This window comes from Schistocerca americana, chromosome 10 (assembly GCF_021461395.2).
Source record: "Schistocerca americana isolate TAMUIC-IGC-003095 chromosome 10, iqSchAmer2.1, whole genome shotgun sequence".
NCBI lineage: Eukaryota > Metazoa > Arthropoda > Insecta > Orthoptera > Acrididae > Schistocerca > Schistocerca americana.
In genome coordinates this window covers 186,290,865-186,318,718 of record NC_060128.1, presented here as the reverse complement: position 1 = coordinate 186,318,718, position 27,854 = coordinate 186,290,865, and the positions used below count along the sequence as shown (strand labels likewise).

The 27,854-nt window shown below is 39.0% G+C and overlaps 1 protein-coding gene across 4 annotated transcripts in view; it reads right to left on the bottom strand.

Annotated features, from left to right (window-relative positions):
* Nucleotides 1-5,037: 5,037 nt before the first annotated feature.
* The window catches only part of LOC124552557, a 276,969-nt gene continuing 254,152 nt past the window's right edge, over nt 5,038-27,854 (bottom strand). For 2 of the 4 annotated variants that reach the window (XM_047126878.1, XM_047126879.1), the window contains 2 exons: nt 25,157-25,188; nt 9,657-9,778 (listed from right to left, as the gene is read on the bottom strand). In XM_047126878.1, the coding sequence (XP_046982834.1) occupies nt 25,172-25,188 (17 nt within the window). In that variant the 3' untranslated portion in view covers nt 9,657-9,778; nt 25,157-25,171. Of the gene's footprint in view, nt 9,779-25,156; nt 25,189-27,854 lie in introns of all 4 variants that reach the window. The other 2 variants (XM_047126876.1, XM_047126877.1) reach the window with 1 other exon arrangement.

Sequence of the window (27,854 nt, the reverse complement as noted above, 5' to 3'; positions counted from 1 at the left end):
CTAATATACGCTTTCTATAGTAATGAGAACAGTCTCTGAAAGTTGACGTCCTTTGTACCTAAGAACCTGAAGTTGTCTGTTACACTGCAACACCAACTAAAGTAATGTTTTGACAGTTTAGTTTTTGTAACCATAGTGTATTCTAGCCAAATATGAGTCCAGTTATATCAATTTTATTTACTTTTCCAAGGATGTGTGGTGTGGGTTTGCTGAGGTGGTCAAAATAGTTCATTCTAAACTCCCCATATGCATTTTAGCAAACACGAAGTTTGTCTTTCATATATGTAAAATGTTCGGAGTAGGTATTAAAATCCATGGAGAAGAAATAAAAATGTTGAGGTTCGCCGTCGCTCCGGCAGCACGCAGAGATGTCGTGGGCACACCCGGAGTTCAGAGGATCGCTTAGCAGAGCAATGGGTGTGGCGGATCGCCGTTCGGCTAAGCCTGCTCGGTCAACGGCCTCATCCGGCCCCCAACTACGATGACCGGAGAAGTTAGCATGGCAGACCACCGTCCGGAGGAGCGTGCTCCCCCGGAGCCCCGTCTGACCCGCCGCCTACAACGACTCGGCCACCGAACATGGACTTCGAGTCGGAAGAAGATGATGATGTCATCATTAACATTGCAGACTTCCTGCCCATGATGAATGAGCAAAGGACGGCAGCCAGCGCACCACATCTCCCTGAAGGCGGGCGGCGCAAACGGCCGATGTCAGGGGCTCAACTTGGCGCCAAAAAGGCAGCTAAGAAGAAGAGGCAGCCTACTGTCTCTACCACTGGAGGCAGAAGACGTGCCATCCGTGATGACAGCGTGGCAGGCGCCACCTGGACGACCGTTACGTCCCGACGGGCGGCCAGACCCAGGGCGACGCCTTCCCCGCCACCCACATTGACTGCAAACCGCTTCGGCGTGCTTGCAGATGATGAGAGGCCAGAGCAGTCAACGTTCTTGCAGACGGCGCCCACGACCGCTGCAAAAGATGGCTGCTCGGACGATGAAGGAGAGATGGCCCCCACCACCGGGCGGTCTCATCGACGGCCGCCGCTGATAGTCTTTGAGGTGGCCAAAGACTACAAGGGCTTCCTGCAGCTCATGAGGCGGTGGACGACTGCCGACTTCACAATGCGAGCTGCCTCTGGAAACCTTGTGCGCCTGCAAGTCGCGAACACGCAGGACTACATGAAGGTGACGTTGGAGGCGTCGAACCAGGGCCTGCACTGGTACACGCACGCCGCCATCCCGGAGAGGCTACTGAAGGTAGTCGTCAAGGGCTTCCCCATGGCGGCCGAACCGGACCTGCTAAAAGAAGAGCTGGCGGAACTGGACTTCCACGTCAGAAACGTGACGCGGGTCGAGTCCCACATCAGTCACTAAGAGTCGCCTTCCCTGCTGGTGATTGCCACTGACACACCAGAGAACAGGCGGCTCTTCGAGCTGAAGAAGGTGGCCAACACATCGGTCACTGCGGCGGGCCTCAAACAGAAGAGGGGGCTCGTCCAGTGCTTCCGCTGCCAGGGGATGGGACACGTGGCTCGCCACTGTTCCTTTCCCGAGGCATGCGTGAAGTGCGCTGGCGCCCACGCAAGTGGGCTCTGCCCACTTCCTAGGACGCACACACCGAAGTGTGCAAACTGCGGCGGCCCGCATGTGGCGAGTTATCGCGGCTGCGAAGTTTTCAAAGCTGCGGTTGCCCGCCAGTGCGGGCAGCCAGCACAGAAGTCTGCCGGCCGCTCCCTCGGCCGTCTGCGCCCAGGCGCAAAACCGGCGAGGCGGCAGGCAACAGCGAGGACGCAGAAGGCAGCCGCAGGCGCTAATGATGCCCACACCTCTGTGGGGAACAGAAGAAGGCGCATCCACGTGAGTAAACGTGCTCGAGAGGGCACACCTGAGGTCGAGCGCGTTTCCCCTCCCAAGGGGAAAATGCGGAGAGGAGACGCCACAACAACGGGCGGAGGCAAGAGTGGCAACACGATTGCAGCCGCCCGTCAGCCTGCTGCGCCAAGGCAAGACGCTTCAATGGCAGCACATGAAGAAATACTGGTCGCAGCCGTCTCTGCACTGTCTGTGGCGATCGACAAGGTTGCAAACCTTGCCGACACGCTGCAGCGTGTTGCAGAGGCAATGATGACGGCCACACCAGCGGCCGCCAAGCAGCAGCCGCAGTGAGGCGCTCCCTGCGCCGTCCGCGCCGGGAGACATGCAGTCGGCCCACCAAGGGCCAGCACCGTTGTCTGCACACGCGGGCAATACAGAAGCCCAAAATATCCTGAGAAGGGCAAAGAGATGACAACAACCAAAAGTGAAGCATTACTACAATTCGTCAAAGAGAAGACATGGAGGCAATGCAGGGGTATCCTGCAAGAACTCCAACAAACCAGGGGAAGAGGGTGCACCCTGAAGAAGTTGCTCTATCGAGGTTCGCCGATGACATTGTAATTCTGTCAGAGACAGCAAAGGACTTGGAAGAGCAGTTGAACGGAATGGACAGTGTCTTGAAAGGAGGGTATAAGATGAACATCAACAAAAGCAAAATGAGGATAATGGGATGTAGTCGAATTAAGTCGGGTGATGCTGAGGGAATTAGATTAGGAAATGAGACACTTAAAGTAGTAAAGGAGTTTTGCTATTTGGGGAGCAAAATAACTGATGATGGTCGAAGTAGAGAGGATATAAAATGTAGACTGGCAATGGCAAGGAAAGCGTTTCTGAAGAAGAAAAATTTGTTAACATTGAGTATAGATTTAAATGTCAGGAAGTCATTTCTGAAAGTATTTGTATGGAGTGTAGCCATGTATGGAAGTGAAATGTGGACGATAAATAGTTTAGACAAGAAGAGAATAGAAGCTTTCGAAATGTGGTGCTACAGAAGAATACTGAAGATTAGATGGGTAGATCACATAACTAATGAGGAGGTATTGAATAGAATTGGGGAGAAGAGAAGCTTGTGGCACAACTTGACTAGAAGAAGGGATCGGTTGGTAGGACATGTTCTGAGACATCGAAGGATCACCAATTTAGTATTGTAGGGCAGCGTGGAGGGTAAAAATCGTAGAGGGAGACCAAGAGATGAATACACTAAGCAGATTCAGAAGGATGTAGGCTGCAGTAGGTACTGGGAGATGAAGAAGCTTGCACAGGATAGAGTAGCATGGAGAGCTGCATGAAACCAGTCTCAGGACTGAAGACCACAACAACAACATATGTAAAAAGTACATCTCTGAAAGAAGAAGTATTTCTTTATTGCTAAGCTTTCTTTGGACTATGTTGTGTACCACCAGAATTCAATGTATGCCCTAAATTTAGAAAGCCCATATATTGCTAAATGGCCTCAAGACCTCAGCATACATTCCACATACTTGTCAGCCACTAAGTCTTGTCCTCTTTCAAAATACGTGTGCAGTGAGGAAACTACTGGTCAAACTGACAAACATGTCATAACATACTTAAAGCTCCTGAAATGAGTGTGTGGCGGCTCGATACATCAATCCGTGTGATCTCTCTTTATGATGATCTTTGGACTCACTTGATGCCTAGCTTTGTTCTGTGTTGTTACATTTTGTGACCACAAAGTGAATAACGTATGTCATTACAATAAAGTGGTGTTAAATGTTATTATTTCACTGTAATATCATTACTCACCACATTGGTGACCCCGTCTTAAATGTTTTCCGTGAATCCAGCGATTTGGACAATTTCCGTGATCGAAATTCCACAGGACAATTTTGCCTACAATAGCAACAACTGTTACAACACAGAATCCAACTCCGTCCACCGGTTCTACACCTACATGTATGTCTTCTGCTTCAATTTGCCACCACTGATCTTTGAATCGTGTGATCTTCTCACCACCAACACAGCGCTCAACTATGACCACATTTACTGTCGAAGTTATGGCATTCCCATTGGATGACATTTCAGTGCAACGTCATAATGACTATTTGTTTGTTTTTTTATGTGCCTTCTCGTGTATGTAAGGGATGTTAAACTCACACTCGTCCAAGCTATTCACTTACCCAAAGATTTTGTCAATGGCTCCCTTTGAGCTTTTACCAACGAGTGTGGTATACTGTCAATTGTCATTGTATGCAACCGTCTGCAGTCCCTCCCTTCTGCTCCGATTCAGATCCCACTCTCCCACCCCAGTCATCCCCTATGGCAACCAACATGGATGAAATATTATGTTGTGTCTTCCTTGATCACCTCCCCGATATAATTCCCTTCTCCTTTTACTCCTACACTATGCTCCACACTTCCTGTGGTGGTTCGATACATTGATCTGTGTGATCTCTCTTTATGATGATCTTTGAACTCACTTGATGTCTGTGCTGTTACATTTTGTGATTACAAAGTGAATAAAGTATATCACTATGATGACATGGTGTTAAATGTTATCATTTTGCCATAATATCATTACTCACCACAAGTGTCTAGTAACTTTTTACACAATTTGTCTTGTGAGGCACCTACTGCCTCATAAACACGTGACAACTTTTCCCCAGTTGGACTTGCACTCTGCTTCGTGACTGCCATATATTCCCCAATTCATCACTTCTCCTCAATCTCCTTTATGTATGGTTTGTTCATTTTGCTACATCCACCATTATGATAAATGAGCTGCAGTTAAACTACTTATGCAAACATGTACCTGACCAGTCACATTGGATTGTTAGCGCAATCTGTTGGCAGACACAGCAGGCTGAATGGGTCCCTCAAAACTCGGCATGATTGCGGAAACTTAAGTTGGACTGCTTTAACCACTGTGCTTCAGTACACGTGTGCTCTTGTATTTCCGTTGTGACAGGTCGAGCTGCTTTAATGGTTGCAATGGAGATAGGGGCAGGCAGACTAGAAGGAGAATTTGTACACCTATGATTGTAATGGGTGAAGTGGGCAACTTGAGGGAGGATGGAGGATTGGAGATAAGGGTGACATATGGCTGGGGGAGAGAGGCAGCACAGACACAAGATAGGAATGTGGTACTGGTGAGGTTCCTCTGTTGTGGATAAAATGACTGCTAGAAAATTGTAAGAGGACAGTTTCTTTTATTATAAGTTCAGCTTTCATACATGTATAAATCTTTAGTTTTTTTACATGTTTAAGTTACCAAGAATAAGAAAAGATTTCATATACGTTTTCATTTTTATTTATCATTTTCTGTACATATAGAAGAGGCATTTCATTTTCAGCCACAAATATTGTGCAAGTAATGCACCTTCTATAATTTTTATTCACAAGAAAAATAAATGACTGCATCTAATCGAGAAGGAATTGTAGAAAACTTCACTCGCTTAGTCTACTCTACCTGTGTAGTAGCTATTTTTAATAGCAGATAGTAGAAAAAAAGCTCATTTTGCAATAATATATATATAAACTATAAATTCCTGGTCAAAGACAAATGTTAACAAATTCTCATAGAATAAAGTCCATTTGCTAAACCCAGAAGTTTTACAATTGTGATACTAATTAAAGTTAAGTGTTTATCTGGAAGTTATAAAAAAGATGTTTAATGATAATACTTGAACCTCTTCCCCAATGATTCAAGCATTACATTAAACTTTTTCTAAGAAATTTTTATTTAAAATATTTATTAACTTGCTTTGCTTAGGAGAAATGTACATAAATCTCTGAAAGTCTTAAACCATATTTTTTAATAATCTAAAGAGATATTTAACTGCATTATTAGCATCTGTTATGAATAGCATTTCATGTATTATCAACTTTTATATGATCTCTATAAATAAAAGTTTAGTATTCTTAAAATCTATGTCTCAAGTATAATATTTATATAATAGTTCATATCCTGTAACTGTCAGAAGGATTCTTCATCCTCTTCGGGCAAATTCAGTATCTATATGTATGTATATATAGTCCCTTGAGCAGCATTAGTATATGAGTGTTATAATGTAGTATTCAAAACTGCAAAGATTCTCAAAAGTATAGCTGCTACTGAGAAAATGCTATTAATTTTATGTACATGTGATAGCTCACCAAGTATTTGAAAACTGTGTCAACAGAAAAATAAGTTTTATTGACTTATATTAATAATCACTTACAAATATACTTGATTGTTATCAGATGCTCCATCTCCTGCAATAATAGCAAACTAAGCAGCGTATAGTGCTAACGAGAAAACCTTCCCCTAATTTTCTGTTAGCACTATGCCACTGCAAACTACATGAGCGGCAAATTCGAAAGGTTTTCTTACTTCTAGATGACACTTTTTAAATTGTCAATGTATAAATGCAGATGAGAACGAAATGTATCTATTTAAAATTGTTTATCAAATAAGAAGTTGTATCTACACTAATTTCAGGCACTCAGACTTAGGGCTACCATCTTCTGAAATGCTTCTGACTACTGTTGCACATTTTCACTCACAATTTTAGAAACTGCTAGTCTACTTATCATCTGCATAGCTTGCTTGTGCTAAAATCCTTTCTAATGGCTAATTACATATTGTGCATTTATCATACTTTTGTACATTTTCAATTGTAAACTATACTGAAGTTTTTGGATAGAATAGGCACAAAAATACTTTCTTTGGGTCAACGCGTGCATCAAGAGTAGAAAATTAAATTTGTGAGGTACTGTAGAAAAATCAAAAACTTCACTAGACTCTAGATTATAATGAAAAGTATGGCTACAGTGTAATTAACAAAGAGTTATAATCTCCACATACAGAGATCCACATGCAATATTTGAGACATGTTTGTACATAGCAGATCTGAATCTTGTTTGTGAGAAGTTCTCTATTTGAATGGAAACATTATTCAACAAACCATATGAAAGGTGACCATGTCAATGATTAATCTCAAGCTGTTGCTCTGTTGTGAATATCTGAAGCATTCACAAGAATTTTACAAAATAAAATATATATTCTCAAATGTGGCAACTTTTAAGAAAATGCAATGTGAAAATGACTTTACTATGAAATTGCATTTCGAGCTAAAAGTAAGAGATTCAAACTTTCACGTAGAACCAATAATTTCATGTAAATTCTAAACGCTAAATCCAAATGAAAGGTCTCTCATTGTCTTCTTTTTTACAAATTGGTTAAAATTTCTTCATGCTGGGTTCTAATGCAGCCAGAAGAGCAATGCAATGGAACTAAATGAAAAATATGGCTAAAGGGCTCTCCCTTCACACACAAAAAGACAATATAAGAGAATATTTATGAGATTAATTTTCAATTTTTAACTTTAAAAAGCTGAGGTTTATACTGACAATATATTGGTTTTAGAATTTTAGCTGTTACCCTCTATGGGAAATCAAGCATGTCTCTCAGAAGGAGATAATATTTCTTTAGTTTCTCACTTATATTCGTTGTACTGTACGGGGAAAAATTAATAAGAAAAACTATTTTTCACACAGCACATTGGAGGCTCAACATGACAGACACAGTTAATACATGTCCAACAGGTGGTCCCTTGTATAAATCACATTTCCTTTCCACTTACATGATAAACTTAGTACTACTCCTGATTTCATCCAGAGTTTGATGCTTACAGTTGATTAGCATCAGCAGTACATATGATAAATTTTTTCATTCAAACGAGTCTCAAGTTTCAGACAATCTTAGGATAATTTCTGAGTCCTCCTGACAACACTGAATAACTGTCTTTCTCTATAGCTTTTATTTATTTTGACTCATTCAGAAGGTGTTATGATCTTCTGATCTGCACTTAACTGGGTATCATACTAAAATCACTTTAATATATAGAGACAATTGTTTTAATTCATCTCATGGGCAACAGGTGCATGTGGGTGTGTGCTGCATAATGCACTTTGTGTTGTAATACACAAAGAAAGAAACTGTTGAACGAAGTTCTTCATTGAACTTCATATTTCGGTAGGAGAGCCTAATACGTTGAGAATGTAGAGAAGTGTTTGCACAAGACTTGCACCTATTCCTACACCATATATATACTTGTAGTCCAGTTTTGGCCAATTCTGAAGAAGTTATGATTTGTTACCAATATCACAGAAATGGATGGCTGAGATTGTAGCTATCTGAAGAAATATGTCATTGGTAAAGATGTTTCCACAAAAAATATTTGTGCTATGGCTTTTGAAATGCCTTCTTTAGCTACAAAGCAACAATCAAGTCATAGTGATCTATGTCTACTGAAAACCTCTGTACTATCACATAGCTTTGCATTTCTACCCTTGAGAAAAAATAAGGCTCTTCATTATACACGAGAAAATGTGTGTCATAGCAAAGGTAATGATAAAATTTTCAATTCATTTTGTGTAGCTGAGAAGCCACTTCTAAAGTTATGAAGGTGTGTGCTAAATTCACTTTTAGTCTTCTGCTCATAGCCTGGAACATTGGCAGAAGTATTAAGCCAAATGAACTGAAGAAAAATTCGTGGACCCCTTTGCATGTAACCTGGTCTGAATGGGCTCTTTAAAGATGTGAGCTGCTGCAACTAGCATTCAGGAAAATATTGCAGTATATTATGAAAGGACTTTGCTAGGTTTTTATGCTTTGGATGCTGCAGTCTTCTGATGATGTCCTGTATGTATAAGATAGCTTGGAGTTAATTTTCAGAACGCAGCTGCTACTGAGCTATCCTCTAATGGTTAATTATATTAATAACCTCAAACAGAGGAGGTAAAATTGTCCATGTAAGTACTTATTTGGCTATTCTGAATACTTGTATTGTATGCCATGTATAGACACCACAGGTTTGCTTCATGTGAAATGGTGTCAATAAAACACTGTCACCTTACTTTTGTATCTATATTGGTTTCTCATACACCATAAAATGTTGCCAAAGTGACGTTAACAGGAAAGTTAGGTGTATAGTGAATTTGTTTACAATTATAAAAGTGATATAAAATTTGGTAGTTAAAAATGTCAGCTTCACTACTGTCCCATAGCCAATTTGTGACCTACTAAGGCTATATTTTACACATTTAGCTATAAGAATCAAATGTCAAATGTGACTGTTGTGTTATGTAAGAGATGGCTGCAAGGCTTATGTCATAACATTAATAATACTGTGAGAGAGACACAGAGAGAAAGGAAAAAATGAAATTCTTGCCTGGCCACAAATATTCAGTTATACATGTACGTGTACATAAACATTCTCACCCACACACACACACACACACACACACAAACAACACAAGAGCAACGCTTGTTACAGAATTCAAAACCTAATTGGAAACACATCATTCTTATTTTTCAGTGACATTTTCTAGAGAGAGGTAAAAACTTTAGTTTTTATTTTCTAGTATGTAACTGGCCAAAACTGGGAATATGCCAACAATTGTTGTGTTTCTCTTTCTGGTGATTTTTACAGCACTACCTGTCCCTGGAAGCACCCTAAGTTGGCCATTGCGATTGCTTTTCGAATTTATGTAATGTGCAGTTACTGTCAATTATATGTACAAGTACCACGCAGAGGAGCCGGCGATGATTTTCCGATGTGAAGATGCTGCAGTACGTCGCAGCGACCAGGTTACAGGCAAAGGTGATCGTATCTGTGGGTGGGCGAAGGCTGCTGTGAGGTGGCACTCCCGGGAGGTGACCGCACTGTCTACAACTGCTGCTGCTGTGGCGTCGTTGCCCTGCTGCCACGTATCTCGACAGTGACACTCTCGAGCGTGGGTGCAGAGCCCGTGGTTGCAGGTGTCGCGGCCACAGCTGCCAGACTGTGTGGGTGGGCTGAGCTGACCAGCGGGCTGGGAGGAGGCTTTGCTGGTGACCTCGGAGAGCGTGTCGATGTTGCCGACACGTTACTGCCTTTGCTACCCCGCCGGGAACCGCCGCCTGCGTGAAAAAGTGTCACTTTTGTAGTATTCCTCATAATTTCAGACACTGCTCTACTTATCAACTATATAATCACTATGAACTTAGCATTAACATTACCGAGACTTTTATTTTAATTTTATTCCTTTTTGTTTTCTGTTGTTCAATAACCTAGTCTCTTATGCACCTAACTGTTTCCATTCAAAGGCACTTATGAGCTGTGTTCAAAAACCTCCTTTTCCGCATAAACCATCGAGTATGGGAGACTTTCTTCAGTGGAGATGTGGTGGGGGATATTCGTGTGCAGTCGTATATTTTCACCTGCCAGCAGAAAGTGTCAGTCGCTGGCAGTCGGCTGTGAGTGGGGACTTGTAGTGAACAATTGTCAAAATGGCAGAACAAAATGAGCAATGATATTGCATCAGATTTTGCCAAAAATTTGGTGACACCCATGTGGAAAATAGTCACAAGATACAACAATCTTTTGGAAACAATGCCATGATTAACTCATAGATAAGGTTTTATTTTTATTTATTTACTGTACTTATTTTATCAAAATTTTCACCATTTGAATGTTAATTGTTCATTATTTTACACCTACATGATTTTGGCTTTGTAGCCATTCTCAATTGCGTGTTAAAATGTTAATAAATGTCTGTTGCATCCGTGACATGTTATCCTTGGAAAAAAAAACAACATATTCTTGGTATTATCATCATGGATAAGAGTGGTGTAACTGCTTCAAAGTTGGCTGCAAATCAGTGGACAGTGATCTGTGCTTGGGCACACTCACAAGAAGCCAGGTGCATCACAAGTCCGCACCACAAGGCCAAACCATCACAAAGGATTACTACCCAGAGGTAATTTGCCACCTTCATGACACTGTGCAGCATGCAAGCAACCACATCCATGAACAGAAAAATCTTATCAGCTCTATCATGATGGTGGATCTGCCCATTCAGCTCATCCTTGCCAAACATAACATTCTTGTGGTTACTCAGGCTTTCTACTCTCCCAACATGACCCTGTGTGACTTTTGGCTATTTCCTGAGCTAAAAATTCCACTGAAAGGAAAAATATTTTTTTTTTTAATTGACACACTGCCAATTGGAAGTAAGTGACATTTTGAAATGTTTGTATAATAATTTATTACATCACTATCACTTACACATATATGAAATATTCGAAATACCAGTTTTGGCAAGCAGTTGCCATTTTCAGATGTGATACATCCACTAAAGAGTGTTCTACAGAACATATAAGAAATACAATTAAACACTTTGCACATCATGGAGCCAACAAAAACATTTCCATGAATGTACATCATATCATAACACGGGCAAAATACCATGTGACAATATGATGAACATTCCCTGAGATATTTTAGTTGACTTCATGATGTTTGGACTGTATTTGTTATATATTCTGTATGGAGCTCTTTAGTGGATGTTTCATATCTGAAGATGGGAACTTGCTGAAATAGGTAATGGGAACATTTTATATATGTGTAAGAGATGGTGACATGATAAATTATTATACAAACACAATTTGAGTCAAGAGATGACATCTCGCTCAATGTGATGGCCTACCTGATCCACATTCCAAAAGACACATTCCAGGAGTGTTTCCAACAATGGTGGGAACACTGAGAAGACTGTGTACATATCAAGGAGAATATTTTCAAAGGGGTTAGGGTTCTGTGCATCTAAATCAAAGTAGATGTATTTCTGTAACCCAAAGGTGTGATGCTTTTTGAACACATCTCATATACATATAAACTGCCATATGTAGGATGCCTGGATATGAACAAATTAAAAAGCATATTGATTCATCAAACGAGCAACATTCAAGAGTTCATTGCTGGGTGTATTCTATTTTTACTCCATGTTGCTGATTTGCCTAATGATATAAGCACAAGGCAATTTTTGGTTGGAGATCAAATACCTGTACTGATTGAAAATTGTGAAGTAAATTCTTACTACATCAATAGTACACTCAGAAGTGTAGAAACATAATTCCAACCAAATGGGATGACTCCGAACATCTTAAAAAGTGATATTATATAGTTTATGACAAAACAGCTGAAATTCAAAGAAATTAAAATTAGTAATAAAAGTTTATGCATAATAAAAGCGGACTCTTTTTAAGTTCCGAAAATTAAAAATGGATATGAATTTATACAGCAGTACAAATGTTTATTATCTAGTAAATAAATTTTATGGCTTGGCACTTTCATTACAAATGTTATCAAGTGCTAATGCCATGGGCATATTGATTATAATATGTAATATTTATTTTCAGTGCAATATTGTTTCTCAGTAAAGTTGAAGTAACATAATGTACAGTCTGAAGTTGTAGAAAAGAATAATTCGTACATGTGTACTACACACCTAAGAGAACTATATTATTTACTGTGTTAAAATCTGCATGGATTAATGTTCTTCCTGAACTTCTATAAAATTATGATGTTCTCATGAAAAAATTATTAAGAAAAATCATTTTAGTCACTCATCTAATAAAAGGAAAAAAGACAATTTTATTCTTCCTACTCACTGATTTCATTTATAACTCCCCAATACATGAAAACAGAAATCAGCCCTAAAGTAAAAGACAAGAGTATTCTAAAGATGAAGCTACAGGCAATCTGGTGGTGATTGAAGGGGCACAGGTTTAGAGTGTAGAAAAAGTGTGTCTTGGTGTGTGTGTGTGGGGGAGGGGGGGGGGGGGGGATGTGCTTGTATGATGGAATGATGGATGGGGCAAGGGGTTTGGCAGAAGCTCCTTGATAATATGATGTACAGACATTAATACTCAGTGGAAAAATTCATTAAAATGAACTCTTTAATTTGAAGAGGAGGTAGTTTCCCACTGACAGATATTCACAGTAAAAAACGTATTAATCTTGTTATGCTATTGTCCCGCATTAGCTGTTGTTTCATATCAATGAGGTTATATCATAAATATTTTAGTGTGCACCTTGCTTCTTAATTAAATTGTAATTACATGTACACTACCAGGCACTTTATAGTGATTTGCAGGATATGGATATAGATGTGGATGTAATAATGAGACAAATAATTCACAGTTCTCAGCCCATTACTTTTATTGGTTAGAACCACATATTCATGTTTAGACTTTAAAGTTCATACTCAGTGGGTTGTAGGTTGTGATTTCCACACATTCTGCAACCATTTCTGTGTACTTTGCCATGAATATGAAATGTTGTTGTGTCCACAAGGTGAACGTAGCTGATCCTTTATTGGAATGTTGCAATGCAAGCTCAACATCTTGTTTCCAATAGAAATAACAAATGGTCAGGGTAACAAGAAGCAGTTGTTGATAGAAGTGTTTGTGCATGTCACCATAAACTAAATATATTGACACACAGATGGATTTCTGTGGATGTCTTAGAAAATACATCTATACATGGTCAATGTTATTCTGGGCAATATATGGTTTCAGTAGTTTCTTCATTTTGTGTGTTGCCATTTGCCGTTTGCAAAAGTTGTTGTCACCATTGTGGGATATTGGTCTGAGTGGGGGTAAATGTGCATTGGACACACATTTCTGATTATGTTTCAGCATTTGGAATACCTACTGAGCCTTCTGCTGAACAGGAAACATTATTACCCTTTGCCTGTTTCTGAACTCAACAGATTTATTACTTATTACTCTTGTCACAATGCAATAATGTCATATTAGCCTGCAGCTAACAAAATATATTGATTTCCTCTTTCTATGTAAACCTGTGTGATTCATATAGAGAAACCTTATAATTCAGTACATTTACTTTCCTTATGTCCAATAACAAAGTATGTCAAAGGCACAAAATATTTAGAGAGGGGTGCCAGTAAACCTCAAACAAGTGACAACATTTGCTTTCTGAGATTCCTTTGTTCACAGGAATTTACCATAAATTTCGATTAACTGAAATGTACAACTACTATATTAATAATATCCTCCTCCCATAGTTTCCAATTTTTTCTGTTTTCTTTTATTTAATCAGAGTGGTGTTGTTTCCAGTCCTCTGACAAAAATCACTTTGGTTTTCTTTTTCATTTCCTCTGGAGAAGGGTTGCCAAGAATTTTCTTTTAAAATGCACCTCTATCTACAATTTCAGGGCCTTTTATTCCAATCTTCTTTCAGAATGACTCTAATTTTTCATACCCAATTTGCCTTAGTGATTCTCTGTGTTCAGTAATCATTTTGTAAGTGCTTCCATCATTCAATTGTATCTGATGTTGAGAGAAGATTACCATTGATTTCCTTGTACTTATATGTACTGGCTCATACATTTTTTCTATACTTTCATTACTATTCCTACTGTGTTGGGAATCTCAATATTTTACTCAGAATGTTAATCTTCTTCTGTCTCTCATGTAATTTTGATTTCTCTAGTCATATTCATGTCTAGGAATTCACCTCTGTTCAAATAAATGTGGTAGATTGGCTTGGTAGAATATTCCTCTATTGCTGTGAATAAATCCTTTCTCTTTCTGCCTGTAAAAGCAACTCCTACAAAACCTCAACTACTTCAGTTACTGTTATTTGAAATTTCATGCACTCCAACAACCTTAATGCCCTTTTATTAGAAGCTGTTAGAAGCGCACAAAATGACTGTAGTGATAAGTCTCTTTATCGAGAAATGCTTGCTATCCCGGTGTCATGTATGTGCTGAATGTTTAATTTTTATATACAAAAAAAGAACAGCAATAACTTTAACACTGTATGAGGAAGGACAAGACTGTAATATAACACTGAAATCAAAAGTCAAAAGTATTTTCACTTGAAATATCAAACGTTTGTCATAACACCAAATTAATTATTCTATTGATCCAAACATCCTACCTAAAACTCATAATCACCACCTGTTACGGCAAGCCCTTAACAAATTCCAGAAGCAGAAATAAATTATCATAATGGTTCTGCTACAGTCATTAATTTACACCAAAGAAGTACCACCCAACTATTTTTTCTGTTAAGACTGAACTACAGGACAAATCTACAACACTGTTCATGCTAGAGAATACATGCATCACCTTGCGTATGTGTATCATTTTAGTGCATGAAATTTTGTTGAAAATATCACATTATACTGCTACAAAAAACCAGAGGAACAATGACAACATCAATAGCAGGGAATTAATGTGTTAAATTCAATAGCTGTCAAAATGCATTCACTGCAAATTATAGTGAATGATTTACTTGAAGCTATTGTTACCATTAAGAGACACTTAATATACAAAAGATACAAAGTTAAACAACAGAATAAGTTATTTTAAACTTCTAGCTAATGACAATTCTACTTTTTAAGAGATCAGGGCGGGGATTAACACAGACACCTACAAATACAGAGACACATACTAATAACGTCCTAAGCTTATTGCATAACATAATAAGGAAGAGCTGCAAATTTTTAAGATGTTTATCTTTGTAAGAATGGTTGACTGTTACTATTGACAAAAGCATACTCAGTTTGATGTCTTAAAGAGTTTAACAGTGAACATTATATTTGACAAAATCAAAAAGCAACACAGATATCCATATTACATTCTCGATAAGCTGATGTTAGAAGCACACTGAGACATATCTCAACACATGAATGACATTTGCTGATGTGAAGGATTTCTCTTTCAGGTTAATGGCTCATTATTTTTTATGTACTCAGAAATGATTAAAGTGTATTAAATGAAACCATGCATATCAAGCAATGAAACCGAATGTGTTTTGTCTTTAGACATTTTCATTTGAATCGTTCCACAGGTGGATGAGCCAAAACCAAATTGCATCAAATTAAAATGGAATCTGCATTACTGGTAGTATTTTATATAATTTATTTCTGGATTAATAAATGAGGGCAGTTGAAGCAATTACTGGAAGCAAATTTAATTTTTTTTTTCCTAGCAGCGAAATGATCAATGTGTCACTGGGGAACATTGGGATCATAAATTGAACATGTATGTTATTTTACATGAAATATGAGTACCGGTAACCGTCCAGCTAATTTTTGAGAACATTTCTCATGGAGAATATCAGCGGTCTTGATAAAATATTTTAGAATGGAATTAGCAACATTCTTGGCCACCATGAAATATTTACTGGTTTTGGTCAAAATGTGACCATTTTCAGACCATATTACACCATCATGTCAGGCGGTAGTAGGGAACAGAGCAGGTATTGTAGGTCCATGAACATTAACTGCTCAACATCGATATTTGTGGATCCTGGATACCTGTTATCATGCTGTAATATAGTCTGCAGTGTGTCACATTTTGATCAAAACCACCTACCATTGCCAATAAATATTTTATTGTGATTGGAACTGTTTTTAATTCAATTTTAAAAATTGTCTAGCTGTCATAGTCATATTGCACATAGCATCCATATCTTATGGTCATTTACACTGGAGAAACAAAAGACAAAATAACTGCTTTACTTTGGTTTCAAAATATAATTTTGCCAATTTCAAGCAAAAGTGATTGTGGTAAATGCTCCACAATTTTAAACAAAAAATTAATATGTAGAAAATTTTGTCAGCTGTAAACTCTTTCTCAGTTAGAGAAACTGTTGGCCCAGGCAAATAGGGGGTGCAAAATCTGACCTGTTAAAAAAAATGTAGTTTAATATTTAACCAGGAGGGTACATGAGTTCTCCTACCCCCTTGTGTTCCTATTTCCTGCCCACAAGAAGAAGCCTTTCCCTTGGCCAGTGACTGCAGAGGCAGTCATCACAGTGGTACGTATGTAGTGTCATTTCACCAAGTACCACACTCCGTCTTCAGGCCACAAGTGGCCCATTGGGACCATCCGACCGCCGTGTCATCCTCTGTTGAGGATGCGGATAGGAGGGGCATGTGGTTAGCACACCGCTCTCCCGGTTGTTATGATGGCTTTCTTTGACCGGAGCCGCTACTATTCGGTCGAGGAGCTCCTCAATTGTCATCACGAGGCTGAGTGCACCCCGAAAAATGGCAACAGCGCATGGCGGCTGGATGGTCGCCCATCCAAGTGCCGGCCACACCCGACAGTGCTTAACTTCGGCGATCTCACGGGAACCGGTGTATCCACTGCGGCAAGGCCGTTGCCCTCACCAATTAGCATCATAAAGAAATGGCTACTACCCAACAGAAATCTAATGCTAAGGTGGTTCATGTGGCAACAGTACGCCTGATTCACACAGCTGCCATCCACACAACTCACTTATATTCAACAGTGGAGCTCTTGTTGCAACCTTGGTACAGTATTGCAGGATCTCAAATGTCAGCAAGTCAGTGCTGACACAGGTATGCTGTTTGACCAAAGGCACCAGATTTTTGCAGACTGAGGACTGGTGTGAGACTGAGAGAGAGTGCTTAACAGAATTGCAAGTGTAATGCAAAACATATCTCACTTAATCAAAATGTTTCATCTGACTTTTATTTCCTGTCAGGAAATGCCTAAAAAAAAGGTCTGTGTCTTATCCTGAAAAATGTGCAGCTGATTTTGGTGCCAAATGCAGAAATTTTGATACAGTGTAGCTAGTTAAAGTAATAGCTACTTTCAAGTGCTAGCTGAAAGAACAGATTTATTGAAGTTAAGACATCCTTTTCAAACATTGAAATAGCTTTGCCAATGAGTGCAGTATCTTGCATGAAAGCAGACTGTTCACTCACATGCATCTTGTCTATAGGATATGACACAACCATTAAACCTGGCTTCAGTGACATAATCAGTGAGGTTTCTTTGCTCAAAGCAAAGAAATGTAAAGTAATATTTTAATAAAAGGTTAGTAGTCTGGGAAAGAGATATTTTTCAGTTCTTAATTACAGCATTTTTCTTTTGTTTCTAATCAGTAATGCAAGCATTATTGAAAATTTTTAAGGAACAAATAAAATCTGGTTTTTATTATTATTGTTGTTGTCATTTGCACATGATCACACAGAGCTATTTGACTTTTTTTTTTTGGGGGGGGGGGGGGGGGGGGGGAGATCACCTCATTCTGTACAACTGCTTATCTTTTGAATGAAGGAACAGATTCGTGTCTGCTACTTCCATTGTGGGTATCTGGGCCTCATCGTAGTTCTTTTCAACTTGTTTGATCTAGAGTATACTCCATAATCTTGTGTGTAAGTATAACTGCTGGGAGTCTTTCAGCATGTCCATAAAATTTAAATAATTTCTTTCTAATGTTTGCTGCCAGGTTTGACAATTCCTCAGTTGCTTTATGGGTTTCAATTCATACCAGGCCTCAGTTTTTTCTGGTCCAAGAATTTCCTTTGTAATTCACCAATGTTCCTTCAGGATGTTTTCCAGAATGGCTTTTCTGGTGAGAATTAAAATTTCTCTTCCATACAGGACTTCAGGATTTATCACTGTGTTGTAATGTTTAACATTTTTGTGTATCAGCATGCCCATTCCATCCTGTGTTCTCCTACATGCTCTCTTGAGTTTTTGTAATTGAACTCTCAGTGTTCCCTTTAGTAGACTTGTTTGTTCTATGATCTCAATGAAACACTTGAAGTATCTTAACCTTCTGATTTACTGAACTTCAAGTTTAATTTCTGAATGTTACATTTATTACCGATGAAAAAAAAAATATTTGTAGGCCAGGTTTTTCATCACATTCTTTGAGGATTTCTACCCAACTGCTGTGATTTCCCCGTACTCTAAAATTGCTAAATTGCCTGTGATGATTAAGCAAGAGATATTAATGTCATCTTTGTTCACCCAAGCTGAATAAGATTCCAGTGATTTTGGTTTATGAATTCTTTTTCCCATTCCCCAAACACTTTATCTAAGATTAAATTGAGTGGTGACACTTCCTCTCCTTAGTGAATACCTGTTTTGTTGTCGAAAGGTTCTCATATTTCCACCATAAATTTTACCTTGGACTTTGTGTCTAGTCCCTGTCCTTCTGGGACACTGAAAAGAGACTGTCATTAAACTAAGTCATGCCTTTTTTAAATCAATGAAATTGTAGATGACTGGGCTGTTATGGGTTGCCTTATATTTTAGTACTGTATTTTGGTTGAAGAGCTATTCTGCACATGGACACCTTGATAGAAAGCTCGTTCAGTATTCAGTGATCTTATGTTAAAGGTGTAAGTGTGTTCTTTGAAATAAACATGCTGCGAATATCTTGCATGTGACCTGAAGGAGAGAGATCCTTCTCTAGTTATTTACATCTGTTCCATCACATTTTTTTTGTGGGATGGGTGGATGAGCATGTACTTCCAGTCTTCTGGAAGTTTTTATGTGCGCTATATCTCTGTGATGATTTAAGTTATTTCCACAAGTGTGTCTGTCCCTATATGCTTCAATAACTCCCTGATGATGCTGTCTTCCCCAGATGTCCTGTTCTTTCTGAGCAAAGGATATGCTTACAAACTGTAGCTCAGGGAAGTATCTCCACACAGTTGTCATGATTTGTCAGAGCAAGTTTATTGTCCTCCTTTTTGAAGCACAGATTCTATGGTGTGTATCAATGGATATTTCCAAGTACATTCTGTAAGAGTAATGTGTGTTGACTTCCATCAAGTTCTTTTCAATAATTTAATATTGCTTGCTCTCTATGCGTCTCCTCTTTATCGGTCTGGTTAATTTAGTCACTTGCTTTCTAATCTCGAAAAAGTCTTCTTTAGTCTTGGGTGAATTTTTACCATTATGTTTCTGGAAGACTTTCATTCCTCCAAAGGGTCTTCACGTACTGAATCCCACCAAAATTGTTTCATTTTCTTTTTCTGCAGGGTAGCTTTTTGGCTTTCTGCATAATCTTGGTTTGGAACTGTTCCCAGGTGACTGCTTCTTCTTTCTCCCATTTCTCTTTTATATTAGTTTCTTAGATGTTTTTTGTGCCAAATTTATGAAGGCTTGTACTGTTCCAGTGCACTCTTTTGGGGTAAACTTAACCCTTACGAGCACAAGATAGTGACCGGAATTGATGTTTACACCTCTGTGGATCTTTACATTGAGAACTTCCTTCTGTGAATGATATGTGATGGTAATATGATTGATTTAGTGCTCATCAAGCAACTGAATGGGTCCCTGCAGGTTACTGGCTTTCAGAAATGTTTCCCCAGAGAGGTTGACATGATGTTCAGATTCTTTTGTTGACACAAAACAATGGGTATAGCCCTATTCTCAGAGGTGAATTTATGTGCTGGGGAACTGCCAACAATTTTTTTGGTATACATACTATCCAACAAGTAGCTCACTGAAATAGCATAGAAGGATTCTTATATCTGTGGTTTATTATCATCATTATCAATACTTCGTTTTTTTATAGCTGAAAGTTTGTGACGCATCACATGATCCTCTCAACAGTCTGTCTCTGTTTTTCCCAGTCTTTTGTCGGTTTTGTTTGTCTATCCTTTCCCATAATCTTGATTTTCTTCCCTGCAGTCTTTCCCCTATGACTTTCCCTTGGATGATCATCTCTTTCAAGTTATCAACCTTGGAAAAGACGATTTTTCAAAGCAAAGTCTTTATTCTACATCATACTACATCCAATGTGCAATACCTATATAAACAATACAATATTGTTTTTACCTTTTTTAGAAAGGCCGTAAAACTTTTGATTTAATTTGTTCTGTGTAATATTTTACATAAGTAAAGATCATGTAAGAAATTTTATCAGTAATACTTAATTTCTATTGGACCTACTTACAAAATAATAATTTTTATGTAGAAAAGTGGTAGAAATGTAGTTTTTTGGGGGGAGGGGTGGGGGACAGACCTGACATTTCTGCCGAGAATGTAGGATCAGCTCACTATGGCTGTGGTCTTAAAGGGATACTAAGAGATAGATGCAGAGGTGACAAAAGTCATGGGATACCTCCTAATATTGTGCCGGACCTTCTTTTGCATGAACTAGGTGGAAACTTGATGTGGCATTGCCTCAACGACTTGTTGGAAGTCTCCCGCAGAAATATTGAGCCATGCTGCCTCTATAGCTGTCCATAACTGTGAAAGTGTTGTCGGAGCAGGAGTCTGTGCACAAACTGACACTGGGTGATCTGGGTGGTCAAATCATTCACTTCAATTGTCCAGAATGTTCTCCAAACCAATTGCAAACAGTTGTGGCATGGAAATTTTCATCCATAAAAATTCCATCATCGTTTGGGAACACGAAGTGCATGGATGGCTGCAAATGGTCTTCAAGTAGCCACACATAACCATTTCCAGTCAATGGCCCAGTCCTTTCCAAATAAACACAGCCACACCATTACGGAGCCACCACCAGCTTGCACAGTGGCATGCTGACCACTTGGGTTCACGGCTTTGTGGGCTGTGCACCACGTTCAAATCCTACCATCAGCTCTTACCAACTGAAATTCACTAGGGTCCAATTGGTTTGCTCATGAGCCCACGAGAGGTGCTGCAGGTGATTTTGTGCCATTATCAAAGGCACTTGTGTTGGTTCTCTGCTGCTATGCCTATTAATGGCAATTTCACCACACTACCCTAATGGATACGTTTGTTGTACATCCCACATTGATTTCTGTAATTATTTCATTCAATATTGCTTGCCTGTTGGCACTGACAACTCTATGCAAACGCCATCATTCTCAGTTGTTAAGTGAAGGCCATATGCCACTGAAGAGGTAATGCCAGAAATTTGATATTCTCAACACACTCTTGACACTGTGGGTCTTAGAATATTGAATTACTTAAAGGTTTCAAAAATGGCATGTCCTATTCGTCTAGCTCTAGCTACCATTCCACGTTCAAAGACTGTTAATTCACATCAATAATCATGTCAGAATCCTTCTTGCATGTATCACCTGAGTACAAATGACTGCTCCACCGATGCACTGTTCTTTCATATCTCGTGTCTGTGATACTACTGCCATACGCATATGTGTATATTACTATCCCATGACTTTTGTCACCTCAGTGTAGTTAGTAATGGTTATTTACATATTATACATAGGATTATTATAAGTACCTTTGGGACTATCAGAATTCGTGCTATGTAATGGTCGAACTTTACGATAGTTGATATACTAATGAAAAAGAAGTAATTTTTTCGTAACATTTTACTACAAATTAACACTTGTCGCATTTTATTGTAAATATTTCGGCTACTCCTCATCTCTTGCCAAATATTACACTCCCAGGTCCAGTGGGAGGCACTTGAATTGATCGATAAGTGTGTTATTGATTACCAAAAATCTGACATAAATCACCGTACTTGTCGATTGCGTTGACATAGAAGCTTCTATAAGGGCCATTCAAAAAGAAACGAGCCACAGGCATAATTACAGAAACCAGCACCAGTTAGAAGTATTGACCCTGGCTGTTGAGACACTTGTTCCACTGTGACACACAGTGGTGAATGGCTGTCTCATAAAATTCCCGGGACTGCGATGTTAACCAGTTCCATATGTACAGCTGGACGTTGTCGTCTGAGGTGAATCGTTTGCCCCTCAGAGCCCTTTTAAGGGGGACCAAAAATGGCGTAATCACTGGGAGAGAAGTCTGGACTGTATGGAGGGCGACCAAGAACCTCCCATTTGAATTTCTGGAGGAATGCCATGACTGCGTTTGCCATATGAGGCTTTGCATTGTCGTGGAGCAGAATGACCCCACAGATGAGACTGGCTGGTTGTTTTGATTTGATTGCTTGGCAAAGGGTGGTTAAGGTTTGCGAGTAATGCTGGGCATTCACTGTTGTCCCGTGCTGCAGGAAGTGAGTCACAAGGGGGCCATCTTGGTCAAAGAAGAACGTCAGCATAACCTTTCCTCTACTCGTGGGGATGGCCTTGGCTTTTTTTGGTTGTGGTGACCCTGGATGCTTCCACTGGAGATTTTGTAGTTTTGATTCTGGTTCGAAGTGATGACACCATGACTCATCCCCAGCCACCACTCGTGCCAAGAACGCATTCCCTTCCCAAGCACAGCGCTGCAGATGAGCAAGACAGTGGGCCATTCAACATGCTTGCTGGTGTGGTTGAAGACTGTGGGGCACCCAAATTGCATATGAGCAGCCATTCTTTAAGATAGTGTGAACACTTCCGACCCTCAATCCAACCACGGCAGCTATGGCTTTCACTGTCACATGGCGGTCCTGGGTAATGAGTGCATCTACCAGCTGGACGATGTCATCGGTAATTCAGTGTGGTGCTCCAGGCCGTGCATCTTCAGCTAACGACACCTGTCCTTCCCTGAAGCGCTTGTGCCATGCCTTGACCCTTGCAAGGGACATACAGTCTTCGCCATACACTTGTGACATTTGTTGATGAATGTCCGTTCCTCCTACTCCTTTTGCTGTCAGATAATGAACAGCTCTTTGCTCTTCTGTTGACACCCCCATGTCACTGTTTGCAATGCGACTGGCAGTGATAGACAATTGATGCGTGCTGCTGCTAGCTATGTATAGTCATGTGGCATGCATGCATGCCCTCTAGCGATGGGCTGTGAACTTCCAAGCTGTAGTCGGAACCACACCTCATTACGCACGCCACGATATTACCCTTCTGCCACCAGTTTGCACATTCCAGACTCCAGATCATTTCTTTTTGAATGCCCCTTATATTTTATACACAACAAAGGGACCAGATGCCTCAGTACGTAACATAAATTTCCATTCAATAGCTCCAACCAGTCCCTGGAGAATTCATGCTATGTAATGGTCGAGCTTTACAATATAGTTGATATATAAATGACAAGAATTTTAATACAAGTTAACAGTTTTCAGAATTTTTCATAAATATTGCTGCTAATTCTCATCTCTTGCTAAATATTATGCTGCTAGGTCAAGTGGAAGGCACCTGCAATGGTCAGTAAGTGAGTTATTGATTACCAAAGTATCTGACATAAATTGCTGTAGTTGTCAATGCATTGCCTTAGAATTTTCTATTTTGTACACAATGAAGGAACCACATACCTTAGTATGTGTCATAAATTTCCACTCGATAGCTCCACCCAGTCCCCAGAGAAACTAGTCATATATCAGTGGACAAAGCATCTCTCCAAGTTTTAAACTCACATTACAAGTGATCACAAAGGGCATCACCTGTGTCTTGGCTAGCGTCAAAATGTGCTAGCACTTCCTTGAAGTCACTAACATAATATGACCAGAAAGGCTTGACGACAGACCACTTTGGTAATCTAGGCATTGGGTTGTCTGCTTGCAGGTGTGGATTAATTCAGTGTGACAGTTCAGAGTGATGCTTTGTCAACATGTTGTGACATGTCTGTCCCTTTGTCCTTCTGGCACTATGTAGGGTCAGAGGCATCTGTGTGTGTGGTTGTGTGTGTGTGTGTGTGTGTGTGTGTGTGTGTGTGTGTGTGTTTATGTTTGAGCTGTAGCTTGAAAAAGGATTGATAATAAAAACTAGCAAGTTTTATTTCACTTTTGTGTGTGCCTGTGGATGACTCAACATTTCTGCTTTTTGGTGAATGGCCTCCTTTACTCCTATATCATTTATAATCTACCAGAACTTACCTCCTCATATTTAGACATTAATTTGAATTATAACATAGTGTAAAAATGTTTGTTTCATGGAAAGGTACAAAAAACTAAAAAAGCCAATTTCTTAAAACAATTAAGTTACTCTGAGACTTCTACAGTGCAGTTCCTGGTACAAGGAGACTCCATTAGGACACCTGCAACAACTTTTGTTAATTGTCCATAGAGCACTTTAGGCAAGGAATCAAAACAAAGGCAAAAAACCAATGCACTGATTGCAGAATTCAGTCAGGACAATTATGCCAGTCATTTTCCTACATTTTGGAGCATAAAAACCATTTCACAATAAAAAAGTAGATATCTGTTGCCTAATATAGCAACACTCTTCTGGCTACTTGCAAAATAGCTAAACATTTGAATATAGTTCATTCCTCTGTTTCTATTTTTTTACTCCTGTCCTGCTAGGATTCAATATTGTTTCAACAGATGGTTAATTGAATGGGACCATTTCTTCAGTGGTATCTGTTCATAAATATGACTCGTATGACTCAAAACCTTGTCTATTCTCTTGCTTCATGTGTATCTGGGAACTAAAGCAAAATTTCATCAAAGAAAAATAAATTTTCAGTGTGCTTCCAACAAACAACAGAATCTATGTTTATCTTTATTTCATAATTTAAATTTGCTAATTTTTAATGACATATTATCAGTAAGTACTCCATACCATTCCGGCATGCATTGCTTCCACATCAAATTATAGTGCTCTGAAACAAGTGACAGACAACAAATGAAACTTATAAGAGGAACTGAATCCCATAGGGATGTCCAACAGTACAGAACTCCTCCTACTCAACATTCAGGGTTTCTTGAGGTGCATTTTTTAAATTATTGTTTACTTTTCACTACAGACCACAGGAAGGGAATTTGCAAGCAGGCAAAGGCACTGAAAGTTGCACATATCATGCGACACCAATACATTTAGCCCGAGAGAAATGCAAGCAACAAACCTCAAAGCATTTGAATTAGACCTTTCCTGCAACTGAAAACAAAAACAAGGGTAATTAATTGTGGCAACCTGTTAGATAACATGCATGCTCATGTGGTTAAAAAATGTGTTATTAATGAGAACAAGGCAACAATCATTAGCATCTGGCAAAATTCCAGAAGTCCATTGTTTTGAACATGTAATTCATTGTTTTCCATTACCAGCGCACGAGAAACTGTTTCACACTCACTACCTTTGAAAATAAGTCGCATTATTTCCTGCATGACTTAAGTTATAAAATATCTGAAAATAAATATTACTTGAGTAGCATACAGTTTTTGAACAAATTATCTTCCTCTCAGTCTGGAATATATTACTGTCTACATTCAAAATTTGATTAGACATGTCATATATGAATTCTGGTTTCTTCAATTTAATACCAGTACTGCAAAAGTTTTGGACTTGGCATTCAGAACAAACGTTACATGTACAATGTAGACACCAGAGAAAATGTGTGAAAGAATTATCACTCCAGGAGAACTTGTAAGAACAAAGGTGGTAAGAATGTGGAACACATACTAAGACGACACTCATTTTTAGTAGACTTCAAGGCAGTGGCTGATACCAGTGTAACTAATAAAGTTTCACTACATAATAATGGAAACTTATTGTCTCATGTGATGATAGAAACTGTATTTTTTTTTTATTTCTCCTCATTTATCCAAATGCACATAACATTAAGCTCTGTAAATTTTTGAGAGAATACTGGTGATGACCAGAAGTTATTTTTTTTAAAAGTAGACAGTAAAGGAGAAGAACTGTAGGGTTGTGGTGATGAGTATTTATGCATCAGACAGTATTATTGAGAATATCATGCCTACTAAGTTTCATGAGTGGTGGATATGGCAGTAAGGGTAATTGGCAATTAATAGATTTCAAAAATTGCCACTGCCTTGGGGAAATCCAAGAGACTGCAGTAGTCTCTTATTTAGTTTACGCAGCTTATAGACACAGTCATCAGCAGCTGCAGCAGATACTAAAGGAATGCCTTGTTGATGTAGCCATCCTTCTCTGTCCCTCACTATCTTTATGATTTGATTTTAGTTGCTGCATTTCATACTACTTGCAAAATTTAGTAATATGAATGTTACGGGCGGTATCAAAACTTTTTATTTTTCCGTTTCCAAGAGAAAAATAGTTTTCAACTTGCTAAGAATAGGGAAAGAAATATTGTTTAATCACCTGTAAAATGGTATCAATGTTAGACTGTGCAAAAAGGGGCACATTGAATAATGAAATAACCTGAATTTCAAAAGAAACATTTTTCGCCACAGTTCATAAGAAAAATAATGTATTACTCCTAGTCAGTGCATTCTTGTTTCTTCTGCTGTAATTAAAATCGTCGCAGAGAATATAGACTGTGATATTACTAACAATCTGTAGAACCATAGTGAGGAATTTGGCCTCAGAACAATCGTATTCTTAGAACAACTATCATTGGCCGTTACTTTTCGCACTTCTCTGCGACAGCGATAGAAAAATGCGATTTGGTGTTTCCAAAAGTATTTATATGTGGTATAAATTAATTACAAATGCTATATCCGGATGCAGACGGCAGGTTTGCAATTATCGAATCTTATCGGTTTATGCGAGTGTGCCATCGATATGCGAATTATATCGCTGTTCGTGGAACCAATGTTGAATCTAAATTCAAACACATGCGTGCGTTGTTCAATATTGCATGTATTTTATGTATGAAGTTTTCGGTTGCTTACGCTGTATCATGCTTGTTCCTCTTACGCTTTTCGGCAGGAGACACTGTTATATGTAAGTAACGGCGCCTTCCACATCATAATGTTGTATCGAACAAATTTTTAGATAGTTATTTATGCTACAGTGAAATAGAAAAATCATATCTCATTTTATATAGGTGTACAAATTGTTCTATAATTCACATTATTTACTAAACTTCAGTTTTAGTTCACACGAGATGAAAGTTGGCAACGATAAACAATGACTTTGCTGTATTATCACGCCCTTCGTATAACGCGGAGTGTTTGTCCGTTATGCGATATAGGCAACGCATGCAGGGGCGATAAATTTAAATTCCGACTTTTGTTTTTATTCTCATTTTTGGATTTAATAATTTTGCCATCCAGTAGGTAGTGGGTTGACCACAATTACATCAGAGAAACGTGTACAGGTATATCTCGAACAGGTCCGCGGGACATTCTGCAGGCTAGAGGATAAGGCTTTCAGTCCCAAGTCAGCCTCAGTAATTAGTGCAGAGTCTTTCCTGATTGTAATTTTCTTTTGACTAACATTGTTGTTGACCTTTTGATCAGAGTAAGTAATAAGTGTATTAACTTCTTCTCTGAAAGTGTATTTTTAAGTGTTCTTGCCGTGTCAGTTAACAATGAGGACTTGTTTGAACACTCATAATATACTGGTGAATCTAGAAGCAACTTCACCTACAGAGAATCATTCCTTGCCACTTAGTTTAGCACTGCAAATTATGGAAAAGGAAAACGGATGCAAAAAATTATGTGACAGCGATGCTTTGGGAATATGAGGTGCAGAGGACATAAAGCTTGAATTCAGGAGAGTGTATGGCCCTTCCCTGTGGAGATACAGTGAGCCTATGAGGGATTCTATCATAACAGTACAGATTCTAAATTGTTGTCCAAGGTCGATACTACTGCTTTCCTTGAGAATACATG